This window comes from Crocodylus siamensis, chromosome 1, assembly GCF_052110815.1.
Source record: "Crocodylus siamensis isolate JL-2025a chromosome 1, ASM5211081v1, whole genome shotgun sequence".
NCBI lineage: Eukaryota > Metazoa > Chordata > Crocodylia > Crocodylidae > Crocodylus > Crocodylus siamensis.
Window position 1 is genome coordinate 314,481,294 of NC_143395.1, and position 25,742 is coordinate 314,507,035.

The 25,742-nt window shown below is 42.7% G+C and overlaps 1 protein-coding gene across 1 annotated transcript in view; it reads left to right on the forward strand.

Moving 5' to 3' along the window:
- The first annotated feature begins 4,722 nt into the window (after nucleotides 1–4,722).
- The window catches only part of SLC10A2 (solute carrier family 10 member 2), a 90,759-nt gene continuing 69,739 nt past the window's right edge, over nucleotides 4,723–25,742 (forward strand). The window contains exons 1-3 of the mRNA XM_090047816.1: nucleotides 4,723–4,751; nucleotides 5,151–5,412; nucleotides 9,589–9,657. Of these exons, the coding sequence (XP_089903942.1) occupies nucleotides 4,723–4,751; nucleotides 5,151–5,412; nucleotides 9,589–9,657 (360 nt within the window). The remainder of the gene's footprint in view (nucleotides 4,752–5,150; nucleotides 5,413–9,588; nucleotides 9,658–25,742) is intronic.

The following is a 25,742-nucleotide window of genomic DNA, read 5'->3' on the forward strand; positions in this document are numbered from 1 at the left end:
CAATAAATTGGGTATAGCGCATGCCATTCTCCCATCATTTATAAGATGCACAGAAAAAATTTCGTCAGCTGAAATGCATAGATATAATTAAATAGGCTTTGTTCAAGGTTGAAGGGGGCTTGGCGCTGTTCCAAAGAGACATGAATCTTGGGTGGTCGTCAAGTCTCTGCATTTCTGTGGTGCAAATCTTAGCTCAAATCCAGCACACATTGTATGCAGAGGCCTCAGGGGTGAGGCTTGCAAGAAGAGAGGCACAGGACAACTTGAGAACAGCAGCAGACACTCAGCAGCAGCTGGACCCGGGAACATCAATATCAAAGTGACCTCTGAGAACTCAGTGGAGAATTGTATGAGCAACTGGCAAGCAGCAGATACTTATAGAGGTGCAAAAATCTTCAAAGTACTTTAAAACTCCTAATGAAACTAAACCATTATCCCCATCACTTTCTTTACCAAGGGTTAACACCTTCTGAAAAAGACATGGAGGGGAAGAGATTATGTTGAGTTTATTTAGGAAGGTATAAGGGAACATTTATATAAAAAAACAGTTTTTGAAATAACTTATTAGTTCATCTGAGTGCACTTTATAGCACTACTGCAATCCCTGTGCATAAGCCCTATCCCTCAAAAGGAGATGATAACCCCTTGTTATCATTTACTAAGGATCCAAGACCTGTAAGACCCCCAAATCAAAGAATTCAGCATCCTTCTAAATTGCCTCAATATCTCCAATCAAAACGAAAATGAAAATTAATAATATTTAAACATAGAGACATTGGTATAATTTACAAGAAAAGGTGGCAGTTGTCCACAACTGTCAGATTCATTCTTAGGGAGTAGAAAGGCTGAGGGATATGTCTGTGGTGGACTTAAATACTGCACAAATTTACATTTGACCAGGCTTTTAAAATATTAACTGGTAAATATTACTGCTAGATGTGCTGCAACAATTGAAAACTGTGTGATGTGGTGGTTAGTCAGTTTGCTAAGCATATGAACAGCTTCCTATTTCAGCTGATAATCCATTTTTCATTTTACCTCTTTAGATGGGAAAAGCAACTGGACTGAGAAAGTGTCTGTGGTCCCATCAAAGCACAGCTTAATAATAATAGGATGAAGTTTTAAACCATGCTGACTCCAAAGGTCTCAAATCACATTATAAACAAAGGTTTCCATATAGCTGGTCATGTGGTAGTCCAGAATACCAACAATTTTGGTGATTCCCAGTTTTTGCAGAATTTAAGCTTCTGTGAGTACATCTAAATGTAAAATTAAAGCAGCACCATAAACTCCAGAGCAGTTTGCACCAGAGTACACTGCTCATGGGTACAGCATCTACCCATGCACTTGGGAGAGCAGCACTTTGAGCCTGGGTGAAGCAGCCGCAGGTTGGGAGCAAGCTTGGGGGAACAGCCCTGGGCTCCAGCTGGTGACATCGGGTTGTGGAAGGGCTGACTAAGGCACGAGTGTACCAAAACTGTGGAGCCGTGTGGCTAGAAGGCAGACAGGACTCTGGCCTCTGCTGCCTGGGCTGACCAGGCACAATTTACTCCTGCGGTCACTGGCTATGCATGCATTTAGTTGCATTTAATTACTCCACTGTAAAATGGTACTGTTCCTGACAATACTGTCCTACAGCAGAGTTAATTCATTTACTGAGCTCTAATGCCAGCACACGTGTAGACTGTGATGCTTTACTATGGAACTAATAATCTACTCTGCAGAAAAACACCCATGTAGATGCACCCAGGTGCCAGTTATAATAACAAGGGCCAGATTAAGTCTGCTATGAATTATTCTCCAGAATAAACAAAACTTTAACTTCATCCTCTCTCAGCCAGTCATGCGCCTCTGTTTGGCTTTGGGAAATTAAAATCTAACTATTCTGTTCGCTTTTCTCAATGGTGCTTCCCCACTTGCAGACAGTCTGAAAAACATAAATGCATTTTTTGCGTACAACAGAACAAAACTCAGTCTATCAGGTACATAGTCAAGTATTAATTAGGTGCTTTATTTAAGTCCAGAACACAGTCTCACAATATTCATCACCCACCAAAAACTCCCCTGACAAGATCCAGTTAAACTCAATAGTTACGGAGGGAATAACGGTGTACAGCTTGCCTCCACACATCTGTTCCAAACCTAGAGAAGTCTGCACCACAAGATGCCCCTCTAACATGCAGCTCTCTCACCCAGCCTTACCACTGAAGGTCTGGTTATTTCTCACTCAACATTCAGCTTTGCTCAACTACTACCTGTCAGAATACTGTTGAATTAGCTGAATGAGCTACCACTGCTGAATTGATCAGGGTTCACTGCACTCAGTTCCGTATTTTCACTACTGCTGCTGTGAGTACCACCACTACCATCAGGTTAAGTCAGGTAAAAAATCCAGAATAAAAACAGGGCCTTTGGAGAGACTCCTTGTGTCCTGGGGATACTGAGAGGAAGGGCCAGGAAGCCCCGCTCACGGGACTCAACGCAGGGAAAAACGGTGAAATAAAGAAAAATATATAAAACCTGCAGGAGGAGCGGCGCTGAAGGATCCAAAGGAAAAGCCCATGCGGTTTACAAGCCATGCGTTTATGCAATTAAGGCTGGTGGGTGACGTCACAAGGACGCACCGGCCGACAGGAATAAAAATGGCTGCCAGCAATAGGGAGGAGAGAGCCAGAGAGGAGGCAGAGGCTCTCTGTGCCAGTAGTAGGCAGGACCAGTGCAAATTTGAAATGCCGGAGCAACGGGCAGCTGGAGAAGCACCAAGAGCCCCTCATATTGGGGGACACTAAGATCAAGCCCCAGGAGAAGTGGAGTGCTGGGAGGGATTTCCCCCTAGTGCTGCCAAAGATGTGCATCAAGGGACGTGCCAAGCAGCAGTGCAATCAGGACAATGAGCTCAAGGGAGAGGTGGAAGCCAAAACTTGGGAAAGCAAAGGTGTCCCCACTTGACCACTCCCGGGGCATCCTCAGACCCAAGAGGAGAACTGACTGGCTCAAAGGGACCGCAGCCCTAGAGCCCGGGCCAGCTAATTATCCTTCCCGAGGATAGAAGAGGATATGATTGGGCACAAGGAACATCTGTACTGGAGAGGCTGCTCTGACAAGATCTGGTGTCCCACCAGAGGTTGGCGTAAGACTGGGGTGTAGGGGAGGTGGAGCTCCATGAACATCCCGCAAGCAGCGTGGTCATCCCTGAGGAGAACTTCGAGGCCAAACCCCACACTGATATAACATTCAAAGATGTGGCAGGTGAGTTCAGTGAAGGCCAGAGGAATAACTGAAGCCCACCTCAGGGAACCCATGACGCTAGACAGCGTACACCCTCTACTGCCCAGACCAAGAGGCATTCAAAGCCAGACGGGTGCAAAGTGGTGCATTGGCTGGGAAGAACAGTGAAGACTGGACCCCTAGAGGACCTCCCGCCATGCAGCTGGCAGCTATGGCCCTTCCTCGATACCCAGCAGAAAATGATGGAATGGCAGCAGGACTGGCGGGTAATCCAGAGGCTTACGTTGAGGCCTTCAAGAGGCATGCCACTATGACAGGCTTAGATAAAGGGTATTGGGCCAGCCAGCTCAGAGCCCTGGTGGTGGGCAAAGCCCAAGCCGCCTATCGAGCCCTTCCCCGCAACGAGGCCTGTGATTATGACTGGGTTAAATCCGCCATACTATACCAATTGGAAATTAATCTGGAATATTACAGGTGGCTCTTTCAGGCCAAAAAGGGACCAGAGAAGAAGCAACCCAGCCTTTTATTACAGTTGCTGTGGGACTTCTTAAATAAGTAGCTGAGCCCCACATCCTGTGACCGAGACACTCTAGCAGATCGGATACTGTTAGAGCAGTTTATTAATGATTTAAAAGAATGCACACAGTGTTGGGCATACCGGCATTCATCCCATAATTGTGACGAGGCACTCAGAGTAGAGAAGGCATTCACAGCCTCTGAGACCAGTTACGGTCGGGAGAAATGGATTTTCCCCCCCTCGTGGTACTTAACCCAAGAGATTCAGAAAGGAAGCAGACCACATTCCAGGGACCAACCAGGGATATGATCTGTTTGCTCCTTGGAGAAGGTGAGTCACTTCTTCAAGGAGTGTCAGAGTGAACCAGTGGAGCGATGGCGTCCCAATAATGCAGCCAGAAGGCCGGGGGGAAGCATGAAAGGAATCAGACCAGATGGAGCCCATGGATTGCAGTTATGTCTCCAGGGGAGAAGGTGCAGTTTGGAGGCATCCAGTAGTCACAGCATGGATCAAAGAGTGCCCTTTCCAAGCCATCCTAGATTCCGGGTGTGCCCAACCATTGGTAAGGGCCAATTTGATCACCCCAAGGCAAGATCAGGAGGTGAGCCTGGAGACTTCACGGGGAAACTAAGCATGTCAGCCACCAATGGATATGCCTCTGGGTCACGGAATACCAAGGAGAGCTGTTGATGGGGATAGTACCAAACCTGGCTTGCAACATGCTGCTAGGATGTGATTGGACCCCTACATAAGATGCGCTTGAGAGGGTCCGAGATGCCGAGGCCATGGGGAGAAGACTACGTGATAGAGAGGGGTGGCTTGGGGAACTTGAAGATGGTGAGGAGTCAACGGATGTTACGGACACCTTCAACCTCCATGATGTGACCAGCAGCCAACAGCTCCAGGGAGCACAAGAAGAGGACACTGGCCTTTGACAGATGAGGACATGGGCTCTGAACCTCTCCACCACCTCGACAATGGGACCAACAATGTCCCTCGGTTTGAGGTAAGACACCAGCTCCTATATTGTGTTCACCCCAGAAGGGGAGGGGAGCCCAAAAAAATACAGCTCGTGGTACCTGCCCACTTTTGCCATACTATCTGGTGTCTCGCTCCTTCCAACCCTACCCAGGGCCATATGCGTTGAGATAAAACAATGGCCTGCCTAGTGCAATGGTTCTTTTGGCCAGGATTGGGGGAAGACATTGCACGTCACTGTGCCTCTTGCCCTGAATGTCAGAAAGCTAGGGAGGATCACCTTGCAAGAGTGCCTCTTCAACCCCTACCTATTATCGATGAACAATTCTCAAGGATAGCCCTAGATGTAATGGGGCCTCTTCCCCGCTCTAGTGCAGGCCACCAATATATATTGGCCTTAATAGATTACGACCCTGGTACCCTGAAGCTATACCGTTATAAATGGTGACGGCACCACAGATCGCAGAAGAGCTTTTCAAGTGGATGGCCAGGATGGGGATTCCCCAAGAAATCCTTACAGATCAAGGATGCAACTTTGTGTCAGGAGTGTTGAGGACGGTTTGCCGTATCCTGAAGATAAAGCATCTCCGTACTTCAGTGTACGACCCCCAAACAAATGGGTTAGTGGAATGCCTAAATGGGACAATCAAGAGAATGCTACATCATTGCATACAGGAGGACCCCCGAAAGTGGGACCTACTCCTCCCTTTAGTTCTGTTCATCCTGAGAGACACCCCACAGGACTCATTGAGATGTTCTCCCTTTGAGCTAGTTCTAGGTCACTGCACTCACAGCTTATTACAAGCACTGAGTGAGGATTGGGAACTCAGCAGTGGAGGAGCAAAAGACCCAATGTCATACTACCAGGAGTTCCAAAAGTGAATTCAATTAGCTTGTGATCTTGCTAGGAGTAACCAGCAGGAAGCACAGCTCCATCAAAAGGAGCAGTATGACACCCACACCAAGGAGAGGGAATTCAGGCCTGGTGTTATTACCTACATCTTCCAGCAAATTGTTAACTTAATGGCAGGGACCTTTTGAAGTGATCTGTCAAGTCAGTCCAGTAGATTATGAAGTACATCGTACCAGCCATCTCCAAGAAAAACAAATGTCACGTTAATCTCCTTTGAGAATGGCGCAGACTTGAGGGGTGGGCAGCCTTTTCGGAAGCCAAGTTAGAAGACCTGGGACCACAAGGCATGACGCGGGGAAAGGCAGTGGAGGAACCAGAAGGACAGATCCAAATAGGAGGAGAACTATCCGAAATGCAGAAATCCAAGGTGAAAGTTTTAGTAGAAGAATTCCATGATGTATTCAAGAAAGAATCAGGATGGGCCTGAGGAGTCTATCACTTCATACAAACACCCCCGAAGGCCATAGTTTGGCAAAGGTGGTGACCAGTGCCTCATCATCTTCCCAGCAAGATACAAGATGAAATCAGCAAAATGATTGATCAGAGCATCATATGCCCATCCCACAGCCCGTGGAGTAGCCCCCTGGTCCCAGTGCCAAAATCCGACAGCTCCTTACGACTGTGCGTTGATTACCAGTGGCTAAACACCATGGCAGTTTCCAATGTGTTCCCCATGCCTCATGTCATGGAGCTGGTGGAACATATTGGGCAGGCATTTGAAGCCAGACGGGCACATCTTGCTACCAGCAACATAGCACCTGATTTCTAGAAGAATACCCAATACTCTTTCCATGTTGAATATGAACATCCTTCCCAAGCCTAAGTCCACTGCACTGTCATGTCTGTCAGCACCCATATATAAGAAGCCAGTGTATTACAAAGTCCAATACTGCCAGCAAAACAAAATTTTTCCTCAAGCATCTGAGACTCTCACCAATTCAGTCCAGTGGGTAGACATAATGAAACCATACAGATTCAGCTAGTAATTGAGGGTGAATAAAGCGACATGTCAAACTTGAACCATAAAAAAATCAGTGGAAAGTTAAGTAATGTTAAAGTTTGATGTGCTATTAGATGTTTAGAACTTTAATCATCACTTTTCCTAGGCATGTTCTGTTCCAAAATTCTAGTCAATTACCAGTTTTTATTTAAAATCAATAGGAAGTTTCAAACACATTATAATGTAACCCAAAGGGACAGTCTGAATTTTGATAAGATATGGAGGGAGACAAACATTTCATAAACGCACAAATCCATACTTTGTTCAATATTGTAAATTGGTAGCTTTATTTAATGCCTCTTTTAAAGATAATTACAGAAACCAGGAGATATTTTACTGTAAAAAGTGTATTGAAAAATAAAATCAAATTACATTTCATGTGAATTTTTGCTTCTTAATTGATTAAAAGAATTATGATAGTTTTCCACTATAGTAATGATTGGAGATCTAATTGACATGTTGCTCTGCCTGCTTTGCAAATAGCAAGGAAGTCACTGAAACAAGTAAACCTGAAGGCTAAATCCTGCCATGCACACCCAAGGAGCCACACTGAAATAAACTGAGTTGTGCAAGCATGTTTAAAAGCAGAACATCATCCACTGACTTTAGAGAAAACTGTTTAATACATCTAAAAGGCAAAATGGGTCCTATTAACTTATCTGTAGTAGACTGAGGGCCATGATTATTTTCTCATTTAGACTGGTAGGGATAGTTTGGAGTCATGATGCTGAGCTAATACTTACTAACACTTTCTGTCTCTCTAGCAATCTATCAGTCAGATGCTCCATATAGAGTGCATAACGTGTATTGCTTAAGAGAGCAAAAATGTTCATTTTAAGTACATAAAGTCCTGTATCTATCTTTATTAACACCAAACCAGTTGAAATCAACCAACTCTCTCTCCAATCTTCTACTTTCTTATTAAAGATAATGTCATTATTTTGGAATGAGAGATCCAATACGTGCCCTCATTTGGGTAAAATTACCAATGCAGATTGAGTTTTCCAGAAGAATTACTGAACTTCTGTACTTGAGATTCTAACTTAATTCATGCACTTAGCATGATAATGCACTTTATTATTTGTTACACCATGCTGATGAATTCTCCCAGGCAATGTGTAATTATTTCAGAGTACCTATTACAAGAACAATGAAAATTGCTATTATAGGCTGACTCCATACAGGTTACACCATTCTCTCTCTATTTTATGTACTGGCTTAGAACTGTCATTGTGATCTGTGAGAGTTAATTCAAGATGGAAAATTATTAAATTTTCAAATTATCTAATTACAGTACTGATTTCATATTACGATATTAAAAGTCAGATATAGGAAATAAAAAATGGAAGGAGTTTGCCTTATTTTATCAGATCAAAATTCCTTAGGGAAGGCAGGAGGTCATTCCAAAATCTAACCCACTAAAAAACTTTCAACCAACAATGACTTGGGAAATCTTGAAAGATATTTTGTTAAAACATTTCCCCAGGAGAAGATATTATTATTTAAATGCAATGATTGAGCTTATGTAATTCTCAGTTCATAACAAATTCAAATAGGACAAAATCTTTACTTAAACTTTCATTTAAAAATATTTGTAAAGGGGAGGGGGTTTTTGGCACCTGCCAGTGAACTTTCTTAATGGAGAATATTAATCTAGGTAATGCCATAGCAATGAAGTTAGGAACCTGGGGCAAAGCCCACAGTGGCAGCCCGCCCTCGCCCCACACACAGATCCAGTGGGCACATGCCCCCCCAAGCTTGCCCAGGAGCACACACAGCAATAGGAGCTGCCTTTCCCCTGTCCCCATGCCCCCCGAAACAAGCCAATCATGGCTCCATCCTGTGCTCCACCCTGGCTGGGCAGCACCTGTTGGCGCCCTTTCGCTTTGGCCCCCGGGGCAGTCACCTCCACCTTGCTACGGCACTGAATGTAGGGCCTGTGTCTTGCAGCCTTGGGGCAAAAAACGCAAAAGACTTCAGCAGATACAACAGCAAAAGTAAGCCTGGACTATAGTCTCTGTGCTCTGAGATACCTCTCCACAAAAGAGATTCCTGCCCAGAAGAACATTCCATCTTTCCACTCTTCTGTGAAAAATGAAACATCATAACCGGAAGGAAATACGATTCTACAACCTGCTTACCACCAGACAACTTTGAGATAAAAAGACTATTCCAATTTTTCTCTCAGCCTAATCTGCACAAAATGAACTGTTCCAAACAGAAGACTTTACCACACCTGCAGCTCTCCTGTGAAATATGAATTTTCCTACCTAGGAAAACTCTTACAATCTTTGCAATCTCCTATGCCTGAGTAAGGGTGCCTGTGCCTGAAAGCTTGCAAATAAAGACATTTTTTGCAAATATCTAGTTGATCTAATAAAAGATATCATCTCTGCCATGAGTTTTGATTCCTTTTGCTTCTAGACCAATACAGCCACAACGTGAATACCTGGTTGCAGGATAAGCCATTCATAGTTTGTAGGTGATGCTGAGGAAGAAGATTGGTCTATGACTTTTTGGTGATGAAGGGTCTTTCCTCCAAGTCATTAATAAAGATTTTAAATGGTGTCAGGCCCAAGGCAGACCCCTTATAAATAATAAATAAAACTTATAACTCTGGGGAAAAGATGGAAAATTATGAGACCTAAAAGGGTCAAAAACCCAAAAAGGAAACAGAAAGAACTCAAGATTTATTGTGGTTTTTCAGGGTAATACTTCATTCTTATTCTTAACACTGTTATTAGTATTATTAATGATAATGTTATTATTCCCACTGCTGTTGTTGTTGTTGTTGTTGTTGTTACTGTTATTTTTAAATATTCAGATATTTCAGTATGTAAAAAGTCTGCCTTGACATACGGTGTACCTCAGAGACATAGAAAACCAACATTTGAGAAACACACCAATAGATATTTTGTGAGTGTATTCCTGGACTACTGTTCCTTGTTCTAGACTGTCATTCAATCAACACAGTGTAAGGAGGAGCAGATGGTGCTAGGAGTGAAGACATGGAAATACCTGGTAAACTGAAAGAAAATAAAATTTTAAAAAAACCCCACAACTTAATTACCTGCATCAACGAGTGTCCAGGTGGCACTGGACAAATGTGGCAGCGCATGCAAATCAGAAGCTGAAGCTGCAGTACTGTGGCATGCCCAGGGATAAGGAAGCATGTCAGTTCTCTAGGACCATAATATACTAGGCTAAGCAAAATTCAGAACACTATTTGTCTTCCTCCCAAATTAGGGCAAAAAGTTAAACATCAATATATTTTAGCAGTTACAGAAGTGTTGAAACAGTATTTTGACATTTTAAAATCAAAACAAAACACTGACAGGCTCCAGACTTGACATACTTATTTCTGCAAATAAGTTCAATGTGAAACTGAATTATTCCCCTAGTAACATAACCTCATGGGATTTGGGTTCTGGGGAACTTTGGGCACGTATATATGTTGCCCTATGGCAGCACTATTACACCGTGCTTTTGTGCACGGTTATTTTTAGCAGCTACTTCACCATAGTGGCATGCTACAGCAGGGGAGTGCACCACTGCAGCAAAGTCCCATATAGACATGCACTTTATGTCCCAGTGAGTGCATCTAAATGTGATGATATGTTGCCGTAGCAATGCACTACAGTGGCATACCATCTGCAGGCATCTACACATGACCAGCAGCTACTTTGCCATAGCAATGCACTCCCCTGATATAGCACACCACTATGGCAAAATAGCTGCAAAAAATAACCACACACATGTACGGTGCAGTACAGGCTGTTACTCCAAAAAGACATACTAAATCATGGCACAGTAACAACATCACCATAGCAAGACATGTAGATTCACCCAGTTTGTCTTCTGCATCTGGCCCCCATCATCTACCTAGAGTCAGCTCACCTAAGTTAACTAAAAATTATGGCATGAGGTGATCTCCTTGGGAGGCCAAACAATAGAAAGAATCTAAACTGCAGCTCCCATAAAAGCAAAAGGCTGATAGGGAAGCTGACAGAAGTACCCAATCACCTGTAAGAAAACACTTTTCACTCCATTTCTGACCTCACAGCACCTGTACTCAAAGGAAAGCTAGAAAGCACTTTCAGAAGTTGGGGGCTAGATGTTACTGGACACTCAACACCATGAGCCAAACATGGAAAATGATTCCAAGGCTTACTATAATTTCATTTATGTCACTATTATCCTCTTTATGCAAGTACTAAATACCTTTTCCTTTTGAATGGTCCTGCTCTTCTCCACAATTAGGTTATTTAATCAATTGCACTTCTCTTGGTCTGAAACTACTTCTGATCATAGTTCTTGGCTTCTAACTTAAAGAAGTCCTCCATTCCTTTAAGTCAGGGATCAACAACCTTTTAGAGCTACTTGTGACCTGGCCACTGCCACAGGCTTTTTATCCCCATTGCTGCTGAGGCTCTCCGTAGCAGCTAAACCACCTGCTGTCACCTCTGCCATACATACCTCCCACTCCCATCCTTAATACCAACAGGGACAGTTTCACTCAGTTCCTTTCCTGGGGTGCAAGCAGTGGAGAGAGTGCAGGGAGGGCTGCAGGAGGGATCACTGGCACAGCACAGGATTGAGAAGGCAGATGCACAAGAGCAAGCTCAGTGCTGTTGATCTCCTGTGCGTACATGGGCTGGATCCAACCCACTTCATGGGCCAAATCTACCCCACAGCCTGTAAGCTACCAAGCCTTGTTCACATTACTTTTGTTATTTCTATATGAAGTTAAACACAAAGTAATATTATATCTGATATTTGACTTAGGATGTACCTGCTTCTCTGACATGTAAAGAAGGGGACCCTGTGCCCAAAAGTTTGTCTAACATCTATTCTAACTAAATTAAACAAGTGGTCCAATATAAGATATCACCCCAAAATCTGAAGCTTCTCGCATATTTCCTGGACCATCACAGCTGCAAAAACACTCTAGCCTTACTACTAATGCAATGGAAAACAGTCCCAAAGCCACCACCATGGCATACTCCATTGCTGTGCTGGCTGCTGTTCAAAACTGTTATTTGTAAGAATTTGGCCCCTTGTCTGGTTGTAAGCAGGGGGTTGCAATATTTATACTATGCTCATTTCTCTAATATCGCTGGGTACAGTTGGGCTTATAGGCTAGGGACAGAAGTTAGAAATAAGCCAGTTTAAGTGATTGGAAACTGGTTTAAACCTATAAACAAAATAGAAGTTCAGTACATATAAACCACTTCCAAAATTGCCAAACCCGGCTTAAGATAAACCAGGTTGGAAGTAGTATCAGACTTAACTGATTTAGGTTAAACTGGTTTATGGAACTTCTGTCCCAAATACCCTCCCAGCTCAAGTTAATTCTTAGTCCACCCAGCATCCCAGAAAGCCCTTGGCTGTGCTATCTACTCCAGCAGAGTTGGGCTGTTCCTGCCCCTAACCATCACAAAGCTGAGGAACTAAAGCCTCTGCTTCCTAACCCACTTCCTGCCTGTGCCTGTCAGCCTGGTGGGACCGGAGGGCAGGGGAATGAGTCCCCAGCCCCACCCCCACCAACCCTCCTCTGTAGAGCACAAGTGGAGGGAAAGTCCTGATGGTGGGGGATTTTTGCCCTTCCCTCCTGCAGCATAGGGAGCCAGTCAGGGATCAGCTGAAGCACCCTGCCTGGCACTGGCTCCCCCTTCTGGCATCTGCCTGGCAGGGGGGAAACCCTCACCAAAGGGCTTTTCTCCCACTACAGTCCTGAGCCAGACTAGGATCGCCCCAGCCCCAACCCCTCCTATGCCATCTGATTGGGGAAGGGCTGGAACTGAAGCTGCCCCAGCCCAGATCTGGGCTGCAGAGGGGGGAAAACCCCCCACCCCCGAGTGGGGCCTTTCTCCCCAACACCTGACAGACCCCAGCTGTAGGGTCTAGTACCAAGCCAGGGAGTATGATCCCCGCCCCGCCCCCAGAGGTGGGGCCTGGGGAAAGATAGCCAGCTGGCTCTCCTCTTCCTGGCTAGGGACAGACATTACACATCAACCAGTTTAAGTGATCATAAACTGGTTTAAACCTGTAACAGAACAGATGTTCAGTGCACATAAACCAGTCTGAGAATGGCTGAAAGCTGTTTGAGATAAACCTGGTTGAATGTAGTATCAGACTTAACTGATTTGGCTCAAACTGCTTTAAATAATGTCTGTCCCAGACCCCTTGCTGTTTTAAGATAAACTGGACACCCCCAGCACCCCAGCATGTTCTCTGGGCTCAGCAGGGCTCTCTCCTCCACAGCAGATCTTCCCCCCCTCCCCGCTCCCTGGTTGCAATTCCCTGCTCTCTCCCTCACCACTCACTGCTAACCATGAATTCCCCCCTCCCCTCTGCCTTCCTGAGGAGGTGTCTATGTATTAGCTAGCAGACCACATGTTGGCTATGGCCTGAGCTTAACCAACAGGTAGAATCAATAAGCAGAATCAACAAATATCTGGTAATGTCCCTCTGTTGCTTTCTTAACTGGGTGATAAACACTGTTATCAGTTCCCTGCTGGACTTCTCAGAGCTCCTGCCAGGGCCTGGCTACACCCACCTCAGCTCCATACTGCGGAAGGAAGGAGGGCTGCTTTAGCACCCCCTGGCTTCTAGTCTGAGCCACTGCAGGCATATGTCTGCATTTCTGGGATGACTGGTTACAAAACTGATTTAGCCTAGCCAAGTTAGACTAACCTGCAAAGATTGAATCAATTCAGGCTCCAACTTTTTTAATGTTGCTATCCCCTGAGACTAACAGCAGATGGGGGCATGTGTCCAGCAACCAATCTGGCCTGGATTGCTGATGCACTGGGTTCAGCAGCCCTGGGTAGTGTGCCCACGAGAGATGGTACACATGAGTGCTCCCAGGCACCTGGCTGAGACCAGTACAGTCTTCTGCCTGTCTTGGCCACCCAAACACTGAATGTCAGTTCAGTTTCTTTTCAGTTCAATCTATGCAGCTTAGAAGATTTTTGTCAGTTTTGCCTCAGGCTTTTTGAACCTCTGTACTTTTCCATATAGAACAGAATAGGAAGTTAACTGTATTTAAAAGGAGAAAGAAGATAGAATGGCAGATGGGCTGAAAGGAGGTGAGGATTTGAATTATGGATGGTGATTGCACTTTACTGTCTTGTTTTTTTCTTTTTCCTGGAGCAAGGCAGACAGGAAGAAGATGGGTGGACCTAGGCCTAAGTTGTTTGTGGAAGTTCCATGGGTAGTAACTTTGAAGTAACATTCCATGCATTTTGTAGATATGGATTATTTTGTGGATTAGCCTCAATAAAATGATGTTGTATCTACTGGTGAAAAAGCAGAGCTAATATTAGTGTAAGCTCCGTTCTTTTCTAAGTTCTTTCAGGTCACCATGACTATTTAAGATTTTTTGGCTGTCACTGGGAAGTGCTTTTTCAGTGATGCTTTTGTAATTGAAGTGCTTCCACTGCTATAGAAAAAAGTTGTTTCTTTTGTGTATGCTTGTTGTACTGATGTGAAGGGATTTCAGCTTAGGTTTCAGGGATGAGTCACATAAGAAGTAGCAGATGGTGCTAGGAATGGAGTGAGGACATAAAGACACCAAGGGAGGTGGAAGAAAACATCATAACAAGCTGCTTTGTAAACCTTACCTAAAGATGATTCCCACAGATCAAAATGAGGTTGTAGTTGCTCCTGTTCTTTTCAGTTACTTTCAGAAAGAAAAGATATAATGATAATCAGTTAAGTATGCATTAAGAATGCTGCACCAAAACTGGGGAAAAACAAAAATATCATGTACATATACACACCACTGCTCTATCAAAGTATTTATTTGGCTGCCATTTCTGTGATTCTGCCATTTCATATTTCTCTACAATATGGAAGCATTATTATATCAGTTTAGAAAAGTGAAACACTTGGATGCTGAGAGAGAGTAATTGATTTACCTAAAGCTACCCAGGGATTCTCTGTTTCAGCTAAAACCAAACACAGGTCCACAGAGTCCCAGAACACCATTAAAATTTTGCTGCATCATTCCTATTTCATGCACACAATGTCATCTCCTACCACCCTCCTTTTAGATTTGCCTATTTATCAATAGAGACAGTAAAGCAGAGACTCACTAAACAACAATGAACTTTATTATGGGGCAATAGGCAACCTCTGCAAACCCTTTTTCCAGCTCTAACTAAATGATCTGTAACTGGGGGGCTAGCTCTCAATTCTAGTCTCCCTTCATCTCCTCTTAGGGACCCTCTCTAAATTAGAACTTCTATCACTACACTTCTGTTTTCTGTACTTAGGTAGGAACAGTTGGTTAGGACCAATCCATGCCCACTTCTTCTTGGAAGCACTTATAGATCCCAATGACTGTGTCTCAGCATATCCCTGTGGTCTGTTCAGACCACATAAGAGCACTAAAGCTTTGATAGTGCCCCCGATCCCATGATTACTGAGATTCATCCTATCACCAGATTTTAGTACCAGAAGTTCCCAGGATCTTGTATCTAAGTTTCCTCTCTTCCTTTTACAGTGTCATTATCCTGAAATTTTAATAAACAGTCACATATTAGTAAGCTAGAACATATGTCAATGTATTAATAGCTGTGCCGGTGACCAGAAATTTGCCAGGGGTGAACTTCAGTAAGCCAATAAGTAATCAAGACTCATGGCAGAGCTGATATCTTTTATTAGACCAACTAGAATTTTTCACACAAAAAAAAAATTTTTTTTTTATTTGCAAGCTTTTGGGAACAGGTACTCTTCATCAGGCATAAGAGATAAGCCAATAATACTTTCAGAAAATCATCTGGTCTGTGTATTGAGCCATAGATTTGTATCAGGGCTGTTCAAAACAGCACCATTTTGTTTTGACTTATGTTTCACCATTTTGAAGGGACAGGGTTTCATTTCATCATTTCATTTCATTTCAAAGCACTGTTCTGTTTCATTTTGTCAAAACTTTCGCTGTTTTGACGGTTCGTTCATGGGCTGTAATGGGGGATCACAAAAATGCCAAAACTATTGTCATTTCCTGCCCGATTCAGATGCAAATTACAGAGATGGTAGCTCATTGTGAGGGCCACAAAGTCCACCAAGTTTCAAAGAGATAGGTGCAGAGGTTTCTGGGAAACTGTACCTCAAACTGTTCAAAGCAAAACTCATGACACTTGCCTGCAGCAGCAGCCTCCTCTCATCCCATGTGCAAATTTGGGGGCCCACACCTCCAGTAGGGCTGCAGAGCTGTGCTAGACTCCTTTCAGGGGTGCAGGCCCTCAGATCTGTGTGCCAGATGATGACAAGAAGCTGCTGCTGCCACTTGGGGCTAGCAGCAGCAGCAGCTGCTATCTTCCCTAGCATTAGGTGCAGCCCATACCCAGTGCCTGTCCCAGGTGGCAGCAGCAGCTTCCTAGCATGCAAATCCAGGGGCCCGCACACCTGGGAGGAGTCCAGCACAGCTCCGCAGCCCTCCCAGGGGTGCAGCCCTCTGGATCTGCATGCCAGATAAGAGGAGGCTGCCTCTGCTGCTGCCACTGCCGCATGAGACCAGTGCTAAAGCCAAGTAAGCCTGGCTTTAAAACTCAAAATGTTTCAAAATGTTTCAAGTGCACTTGTTTCATTTTGAAGCTGTTTAGGAGCCTTTTGTTTCATTTTGATTTTGCTGTTTTGAACTCAAAATGCATCAAAACAGCTTCGAAATGAAACACCCAGTGAAAATTTGCACAGCCCTAGTTTGTATCCAACTGCTGACACCATATAGTGTTCATCAGGCTCAATAAAGAGAGTCAAGCAAGATTGACAATACCTCAGTGGCATACCAACGGGGGAGGTGGAAGGGGCCATGGCCTCTGGGCACTGGCCTGGGTTGGGGGGCTACCAGCTGGGCTGAGAGGCTATAGCACCTCCTGCATTTGGTGTGTGTCCCACCCTTCCACCCGATAGGTTCTATGGTTCTTTACCTGTTAGAGCTGGTAATTCCAGCTGCCACCCCTCCTTCAGCATACTACAATGTCAATGTCCCTGTGGAAGTGCCATGGGACAGGAGAGGGGGCTCTGCACCCTGCTCAGTTCATTCCTGGATGGGGCGACTAGAATGCGGGCATTGGCCCCTGGGCACCGGAGATCCATGGTACACCGCTGCAAGAACTAAACAACTCTTATTGTAACCAAGCCTATGAAGTCCTTTTGCCTCTACTTAAACGCTCCATAATTGAGGGAGCATCTCCCATTAGCCAACTTCCTCAGTCTTCTGAGTTAGGGAGAATCTCTAAATTATGAACTTTAATCACCATATTCATCTCTATTGCTTTAGTTTATAGCATGTTGAAGTGTGTTTTTGGTGTTTCATCTATTGTGCGATGGCATAAAGCAGATAGATTATTTACATAAAACTGATGTCATTAAGATACAGCTGTAATAAAAGCACTCACAAATTATAGCAACTGCTTTGTAATGTGCCAAAATTTAGTAGTATAGTATCTTATAACAATATTTGTGGTAATACAAAAGACTTCCCTGAAATATAAAGTTATTGAAAAGGTCTCTTCTAATCATTTTTACAGATTAAGCTATCAACTACATTTAATTCTCATTACAAACAGGCAACAAATCAAGGATCATGTTTGTACATAAGTAATAGACAGTGATTTACTGGAAAATGTCACCAGTGGAAACTGTTTATTAATTCAAGAGTTTTCTATGTATCCAGCAGTATCAAAACTGATAAATAGAAAGAGATAAAAACTAAAATACGTTATATCCTCATCGGGCTATAAATATGGGTAACACTGAACTCTTAAGCAACAACATGCTACATATTTTCTTTCACTGCTTTAAAATATAACTACATTCAGCCACTGAAGGGGAATGGAGTTAACCAAAGAGCACATTTAGCACAAATTCAGCTTGTGGTCTGCTGTAACCCCGAGGACCTTTTCTGCAGTACTGCAGCCTAGCTGTTCATTCCCCAGTCTGTATTTGTGCATGTAATTATTCTTTCCCAAGTGCAGGACTTTGCACTTGTCCTTGTTGAATCTTATATGATTGATTGTGGATCATTTCTCCAGCCTATCCAGGTCATTTTGGATCCTAGCCCTACTTCCCCAAGTATTTGCCATGCCACACAATTTCATGTCATCTGCAAATTTGTTAAGTGCGCACTTGATCCCATGATCTAAATCATTTATGAAAATATTAAACAATACCTGGGACCCAGAATAACCCCCTGGGAAAACTGACATATTGGGAAAACTGACTTAATTCCTTGTCGCAACTAGACATTGAACCATTGATGGCTACTCATTTAGCATGATGATCAGGGATCCTGGTTCTCTCTGATTTAAAAGAAAAATCCCCAATTTTTAGGTAAAAAAAAGCAACCCCAAATCCACATCTATATATTAATGATGTTTCATTGAAATTATGGAAAAATATGGATTTGGGGTTACTTTTTTTTTTATTTTACCCCAAAATTAGGGATTTTAAATCAGAGAAAACCAGGATCACTGCTTATGTCTTTTGCCAGCTGCACACAAATAATGCCTTAGCCTTCCTAAATTCCCCCCTGTATGCCCTTGTCTTGCACTTACACACTTCTCTAGCACAATGACCAAGTTTCCACTTTTTATAGGATTCCTTTTTGAGTTTCAACTCATGGAAGAGATTGCTTTCTAGCCAGGTTGGTCTCCCGTTGCATTTCCCAGTCTCCAATCACTTCAGGATAGCTTGCTCCTACACCTTTAAAAGGGCCTCCTTAAAGTAGAGACAGAGCTCCTGGTCTCCTTTTCCCCTCAGACTTTCCTCTCAGATGATCCTGCTGGGCAGTTCCCTGACTTTGTTGAAGTCCAGTGTTCTGAGGGAGGAAATTGTCCTACAACAAAAATATCTAGCCAAATTCTGCTTAGACTTTATGAGTATGCACAGTGTGGAAGAAGCCAGGGAGAACTGTTTGCACTGGACTACAGACTTTATTGCAGGGATTCATAGCATAGCAGAAGAGCCAGGAGGGACAGTTTTGCCTATCTCTACTTTGCACCAGCCACTGAAACTGGACTGTTTGGCAGAGAGGGAGGAACCACACCATCTATAGCACTTGGTGGTCCCTAGAGAGTTGGAAACCTTCTGCCTGATCTCACTGAGCCAGGACAAATGCACATTTCTCCCTTACCCAGGGCCTACATGGCACTGTCCTTCCCACTGTAGAAACTATACAGGTATGATGATTTATAAGTATACAATAAAGTATTGGCTTCTTACTTTTGTTGCAGTTGGCTGAATCTAGAAACCATACACTGTATGACAAATAAAAAAAAAACCCAGCCATCATAGTTAATGTGATTAATTACTATCAAATTCAGCTGCTTACTAGTAGCAGTAGTTTAGTAGTTATGGGTCAAAATATTGTCATCAGAATGCCCCTTATGAATATGATTAATGACATAAGAGGATGACATATTGGGCCTTCATTTGCCCCTAACGTTACAACATTAAGCAGTTTTATACATATCCTCAAAATGATAGATACACTTAATCAGGAGTACTAGAAGTCTCATTAAGTTCTCATTAAACTTCTATACCCTATGTATAACCTTGAGAGGTACATTAGACACTAATGAGTATATTCACCTCTCACTGTGACCACTACTCTTATTAAAGCACTCTGATACCAAGGCAATGAACATAATGTAAACATCTAGGGATGCCTATTAATGTGATCACAATATAAGCATCAAGAGAATTTCATATGAAGAATAAAATGAATTCTAGTAGTTGCAAAGACCACTTAGATACAAAAGCAGAAATATCTGTCTGCATTGATAAAACACTGTCACTACAGTGTCATTATTATTTATTTATATTGTTAAAAATGTGCATTACAATAGCATCTATGAGTCCTAGTCATGGAAGAGGATGCCATTTTGCTAGATGTTTTACAGACACAGAACAAAAGCTATAGTCCATGCCTCACACATCTACTTATTTAAGTAATCATCATGGGTGACTGAAGCCTCCTGAGTAAGGAGGGCACTAGCCCCCCCAGCAGCCAGCCAATGACCAGGGGGAGGGTTCCCCACAGCAGATCGCGCCAACCAGGAGGGAGGAGCTTCCAGGCCGGTTCAAATCAGCCACAGGGGGATTGTGGGGATCACTTCTCCTGATGCCCCTACTCCCTGGCCAACACTGTCAAGGAGGGCACCAGTTCTCTCTTGTCCTCCCTCCCTGTTGCCTAAGCAGGGAAGTCAAGGGGTGCACCGGCACTCTCAGGGGGTGCACATGCACTCCTGTGCACCCCATATGCGTCACCACTGGTAATGATGTTACAATAACCCTGGAAAACAGCTTTCTGTTGACTGATTAACTGATTAAACATTACAAGGTTAATAAAATACCACAGGCGTGGGTGCTACATTCACCTTAGAGAGTGCAGTTTATCAAATTAGCATCACTGTAAGTGGATCATAGAAACCAAAAAGAAGGTATGGCTAGAATGGTCATCTGTCCTGTCCCCTACTCCAAAGCAGGATCAACTATACCCAAGCCATTCGTAACAGATGCCTCTATAACATGTTCTAAAAATCATTCACTGATACAGCCTCTTTAAAAAAACTGTTTAACTATCCTAATACAGGCAGTCCTCAGACTTATGACACAATTGGTTCCTGAAAATCACGTCTTAACTCAAAACGTTGTAACTTGGAACTGATTTTCCCATAGGAAAAATGTTATAGATGGGGGATTGGTTCCTGAACCAAGGCCCAATAACCTATTTTCACCAAAAATAAACCAGAATGTTGTATTCATATCAATTTGAGATGAATAATATAGCTACATTAATGTATTTATATTGTAAATAGTAATCATATTGATTTGGAAGGACTTCTTTAAGGTGACTTTGCTGGATGTTTTGAAGGGCTCTTGGTTGAACTTTTAGAAGGGTTCTTGGCTGGAGCCTTCTCAGGAGTCCTGGCTGCAGGGGTTTTTTGGAGTCTTGTCTGCTTTCTTAAAGAAAGTGTGCAAGGAAGTTTGGACAGATGGTCTCCAAGGAGATTGGCGACACAGTGAACTTGTTTGCTGGTGTAGCATGGTGTCAAATCAAGCATTGTAAAATTGATACTGACATCAGAAAGTTGAAAAAGGGTGCCAATTTATAAACATTGTAAGTGCGAAGCATTGTAACTTGAAATATTCTAAGTCGAGGAATAGCTGTAGTTAGAAAGGTTTTGTGAATGTCCAACCTAAATCTTCCTTACTCCAATTTAAGCCCATTACTTTTTGTCCTATCCCCATGATAGGACATAGACATGACTTTACATTCCTTTACACCACCTTTATCAAGATATGAATCTTTTGTACATTAATAGGCTTACATCTTCCTCCAGTCATCTCTTTTTTTTAAAGAAACAAGCCCAATTATCAGTTTCTCCTTAAGTCATATTTTCTAGACCTTGTCATTTTTGTTGCTGTCCTCCAGAGTGCATCTAACTGGCACACATCTTTCCTGAAGGGAGGTACCTAAAATTGGACATATTCATACAACTGAAACATTACGAGTACTAAATAGACTGGAAGGAAAACTTCACATTTCTTACATCCAAGATTCCTATTAGAAATAGTAGCTGTTAAAGTGAATAGCTTTTTCTTTGTCACAGTGATATGTCTCTGGTCTATATGGCATAATCATTTTCTGGACTGAATATTCAACTGAATATCCATTGCCATCTAATGGGAAAAATTCTATTACACAAGGTATAGTATTAACATCTAAAATTGATGTTTAGTCCTCCTGAATCTATTTCATCTAAAGTAAGTATGCTCTAAAATAACTATATAATTATAAATATTTTATAAGTTATTCCTTGTAGAATAAAAGCTGAGGTTGCTGTTAAGTATCATTTAGAAGTACTGAAAAAATGTCACAAGTTTCTAAAGCAGAGGTTAGGCTGCTGGACCATACACTGTATCTGCAAAAAGATGAGTTACATACTCAGCCAGAGCTCATAAGCACATTACTGAACAATGGAGTGTTAGAATGCAAAAGCTGTTCTCCTACTTTGTTTTTACTATGCTGTCAGTTGAGCATAGGCTTGAGTTTATTACATGCACTAACCCACAACCCATCTATATAATAAGCCCCAAACCCTGCCCTCAGGTGACAGTCGGGGTAGACCTAGGAGAAATGCAGTAGTGTCATCACACCCCACTTTGATTCCTGGTCCACCTAAAGTTTAAACCCATCAGTCTGGCAGCAACTGCAGCAATTTTATTCAAGCAGCAGTCACCTGACTTCATGCTTCATTATAATCCACCTGAACGCTTCTAAATTCTTCATTCCACAGGCATTTATGACCCTCTCTCCATTTTAGTGCTGTTGATGTTCCATTAATCAAGCTATCCCTTCTATGATTTTGCTGCCTGTTAGGTGCTCCAATAATGTAGTTCTTGTTTCACAGCCTAGCTAAAAATATTAAATCAGGTATGAAAATAACTCTCAGTAAACCATCACTGTCAAGATACTCAAGAAGGCTAAATTATTTTATGAATCAAAAAAACTGTACTTTTAAGTTATAATTACTACAAGACCGAAGAAAAAACATTTGATTATTACTTGCCTAGTTTGTTACGTTTTATCATAATATATGGTACAGAAAATTAATGCACATTTCATATTTATTTCTGCTAGGTTCTTACCCTGAATAATATAGCCGTACGCCCCTAGCATTAGTAAAACTTCTAGTTTCTCCTCAACTAGAGAAAAATACGCATTGCATTATATGTGATGATACTCCATACCATCTGCACTCCTTCTCTGAGTGTGCTCCTACACATTCATTAATGTGCTGTAGTAACTGCACATTTAGTTTAATACTTGCTTAATGAAGTATTAACTAAATGTGCAGTAACTACAGTTACCACGCAGTAGTGCTGACATGTGGGTTTTTTGTGATGTTGACTGTGCAGTAGCTAAACAACACTGAGAAGTAGCTTATTAGCATAGTTTTTTACTGGAATGCTACCATGCAGTGTTATTAACTACCGCACAGTAAACATCTCGTGTAGATGCACCCCAAAAATCCTAGAACCACCCATGGCAAAACCTCTGCCTGAATGTAGAGGCCCTCCTGAATCAATTCCACAGTTCTTCTTCCAGCCCATCTAGATATTCTTCTGTCTCTCACTCTCCTTCCTGGAAGCTGGGTTGACCCCTTTTCATTGTTTAACCCCTTGTTTTCTTCAAAGTCCACCCAGGTTGACTCTTTGTAGCTACCGTCACACAGGAACTCCAAAATGTTTTCTTAGTTGTCGTGTGTGTGTGTGTGTGCGCGCGCGCGCGCATGCGCGCATGTATATATATATATAAAATGCTTAATATCTAGAAGTATAATACACAAAGGACTGCAATTCCAGCTGTGTCTACATCTATGATGCAATTCCACAAAAGCTAGTAACACTACGGATTCACTAGACATAGTAATAAGTGTGTTAAATGCATAACCAAAGACTAAAGGAAATGGCCCGAGAAATAGAGGTCACACTTCAGATGTAGAATCTGTGTTTTTATTATTCTGCTATTTTTAAATGCATTGCTTTCTAGAAGTTTAAGGCTGCAAAGACTTCAGCAAACTGTATGTGCAATATGGAATACATGCATTGTTCTCCAAAGGCTAAATTAAGCAGCATATCTAAAAGCTTCCCAGTTTTTATATTATTGCATTTGATATTTTCACAATTTCTGTAAGTTCCTGTTATTGGCTCCTTTTTCTTTAGCATTATTACAACAGACATACTTTCTCTGAATAATTAACTACATCAACAGTGTAATATTGTATCTCTGATGTGCATATCTTCTGAACAGGCCTTCCCTGAAAGACTAGCCAATCAGAACGCAGAACTGAGGTTTATACATGAGATAAGAGCTATCTCAGTCTGCAGCTAAAACTTTGACAGCCCATACTATAAATTATAAGAGGTTATGCATGTAAATTATGTGAGGTCTCTTTTGTAATTAAAAAAGTTCTAGTACTCTCTGGCACTGGGGTAAGATATTTATTAATCTGTAGGATTAGGTAGAAGTGTTGAGAAGACAAGCAAGGCATTTTTCCCCCCAAAATATAGAGAATATGCCAATGAGCTATAGTCATGTACAAATTTACCATATAATTGTGAAAGACCTATTACATTCCTATAAATAAGCCACATTCAAGTAACAACCCTCCAAAACCTTCCAAAGATAAGAACATTTTACCACAAACTTTAGCCATACAAGTTCAAGATATATGTAAGCTTTGACATGCATGACACATTATGCATTATGTTATTACAGTAGCTGCAAAGGACCACATGAATTGTAGTGCTAAGGTACTATGGAAGCACAATATAGAAGACATCCCAGTCCTGAAAAAGTTTACAATTTAGATCCATAGCTTGTTGCTGTTGTTCATGATCAACACTCCAATTTTCTACACTAAGGGCATGTCTACATGAGACACATTAATATGCATTAGTCTAATGTAATATACATTAGGGGTGGATGTCCACATACACACCATTGATGCGCATTAAAAATGGCAAAATTAAGCTAATCACACCTCAATTTGATACCTGCAAATGCAATTAGTTAAAGTGCATTATAGTTTCATAGTAGTTTCATAGTAGCTAGGGTCAGGAGGGACCTAAACAGATCATCTAGCATGACCCCCTGCCACAGGCAGGAATGAATGCTGGATTCACAAGACCCCAGACAGGTGATCATTTATCCTCTTTCTGAATTTACCCAAGGTAGGAGTGAGGACCACTTCCCTAGGAAATTGGTTCCAGATTCTGGCCGCCCTAACCATAAAAGTATTGCCACCTGATCTCTAACTTAAACCTATTCTCCATCAGCTTATTACCATTGTTCCTCGTGGTAATAACTGATGGAGAATAGGTTCATTAGTTAAAGCATGATTACTTAAAATGTATTAACTCAAGTGTACATGTGACTAAAATTAGTGCCAGGTTTGCCCAGCCACCAGGGCACAAGGCAGGGCTGCAGGGACTTAGCACTAACTTTAGTCCCAAGCCTCTATGCATGTAGACACCTGCCAAAAAATCACTTAGGACATTTATACACATACCTTTTTGTCCCCCAATGTGCCAGAGATGCTCCGCTTCAGCACACGAGTTGATGAGAACTAGGCTGCACCACATGACGTTGTATAGGTAGCAAAATGCATGTCAGCATGCAGAAAATGGTGGCGGTGCACTTTTCAAAAGTTCAAAAGTGCACCACTGCCATTTTCTCAGCACTGACACACATTTTGCCACTTATACAACTGCAAGCAATGCAGTGCCTGTGGCGCTTGCATATAAATACCCTTATGCACATTAAATTTAGTTGTGCTTAAATGCACATGTAGGCCTGCCCTAAGTGTGTTTTTCTCCTTAAAATTCTCTATCCACCAAAACCTTCAGTACATTTTCATTTCAATAGCCTAGCAAGTTAATTGCTACTCTTCTCTGGTAAACAATTATTGTCCATGACCCAGGGTGAATAACAAACATGAGGAATAGAGTAGATGACAGTATCTCATCCAATCTGTGCAAGCATTTCATTTTAGCAACACATAAAAATATGAAGGAATGATGTGGCGGAGCACCTTTGAGGGTGCTCACCACCCGGGTGCTCCCACAGGCTCCAGAGAGAGCCTACTTTGGAGGAGCAGCAGGGAAACCCCCTAGGTACTATTTAAAGCGGGAAGGTGTGTGGCAAGGCACTGTTGGTGCCTGCCACTTTAAGACCAAAGCTAAGCAGCCAGCAGGTGCTTGATTAAGGCAACCATTTTAGACCTCTGGCTGCCTTTATAAAGAGCTCAGTTCCCTGCTGGCTGGGAAGGCAGTAATATTGCCTGGCTGTGAGGCTTTGTGTATCATCCTGGAGGTAAGGGAGGCTCCTGGTCCTGCACATGACGCAAAACTGCACCCTGCCTGGAGTGGTGGCCTGGTGGGGCTCTCAGTGGTGCAGGAGCCCCCAGGAAATGTCAAGCCAGTTATCACCCTGAGGAAAGGTGGGTAGGGGTGCCTAAACCCTAGCCCTCACCTTTGCATGGGTTGTGTAACACCAGAGGCAGATGGGGGCCAGGCATGGCTGTGGC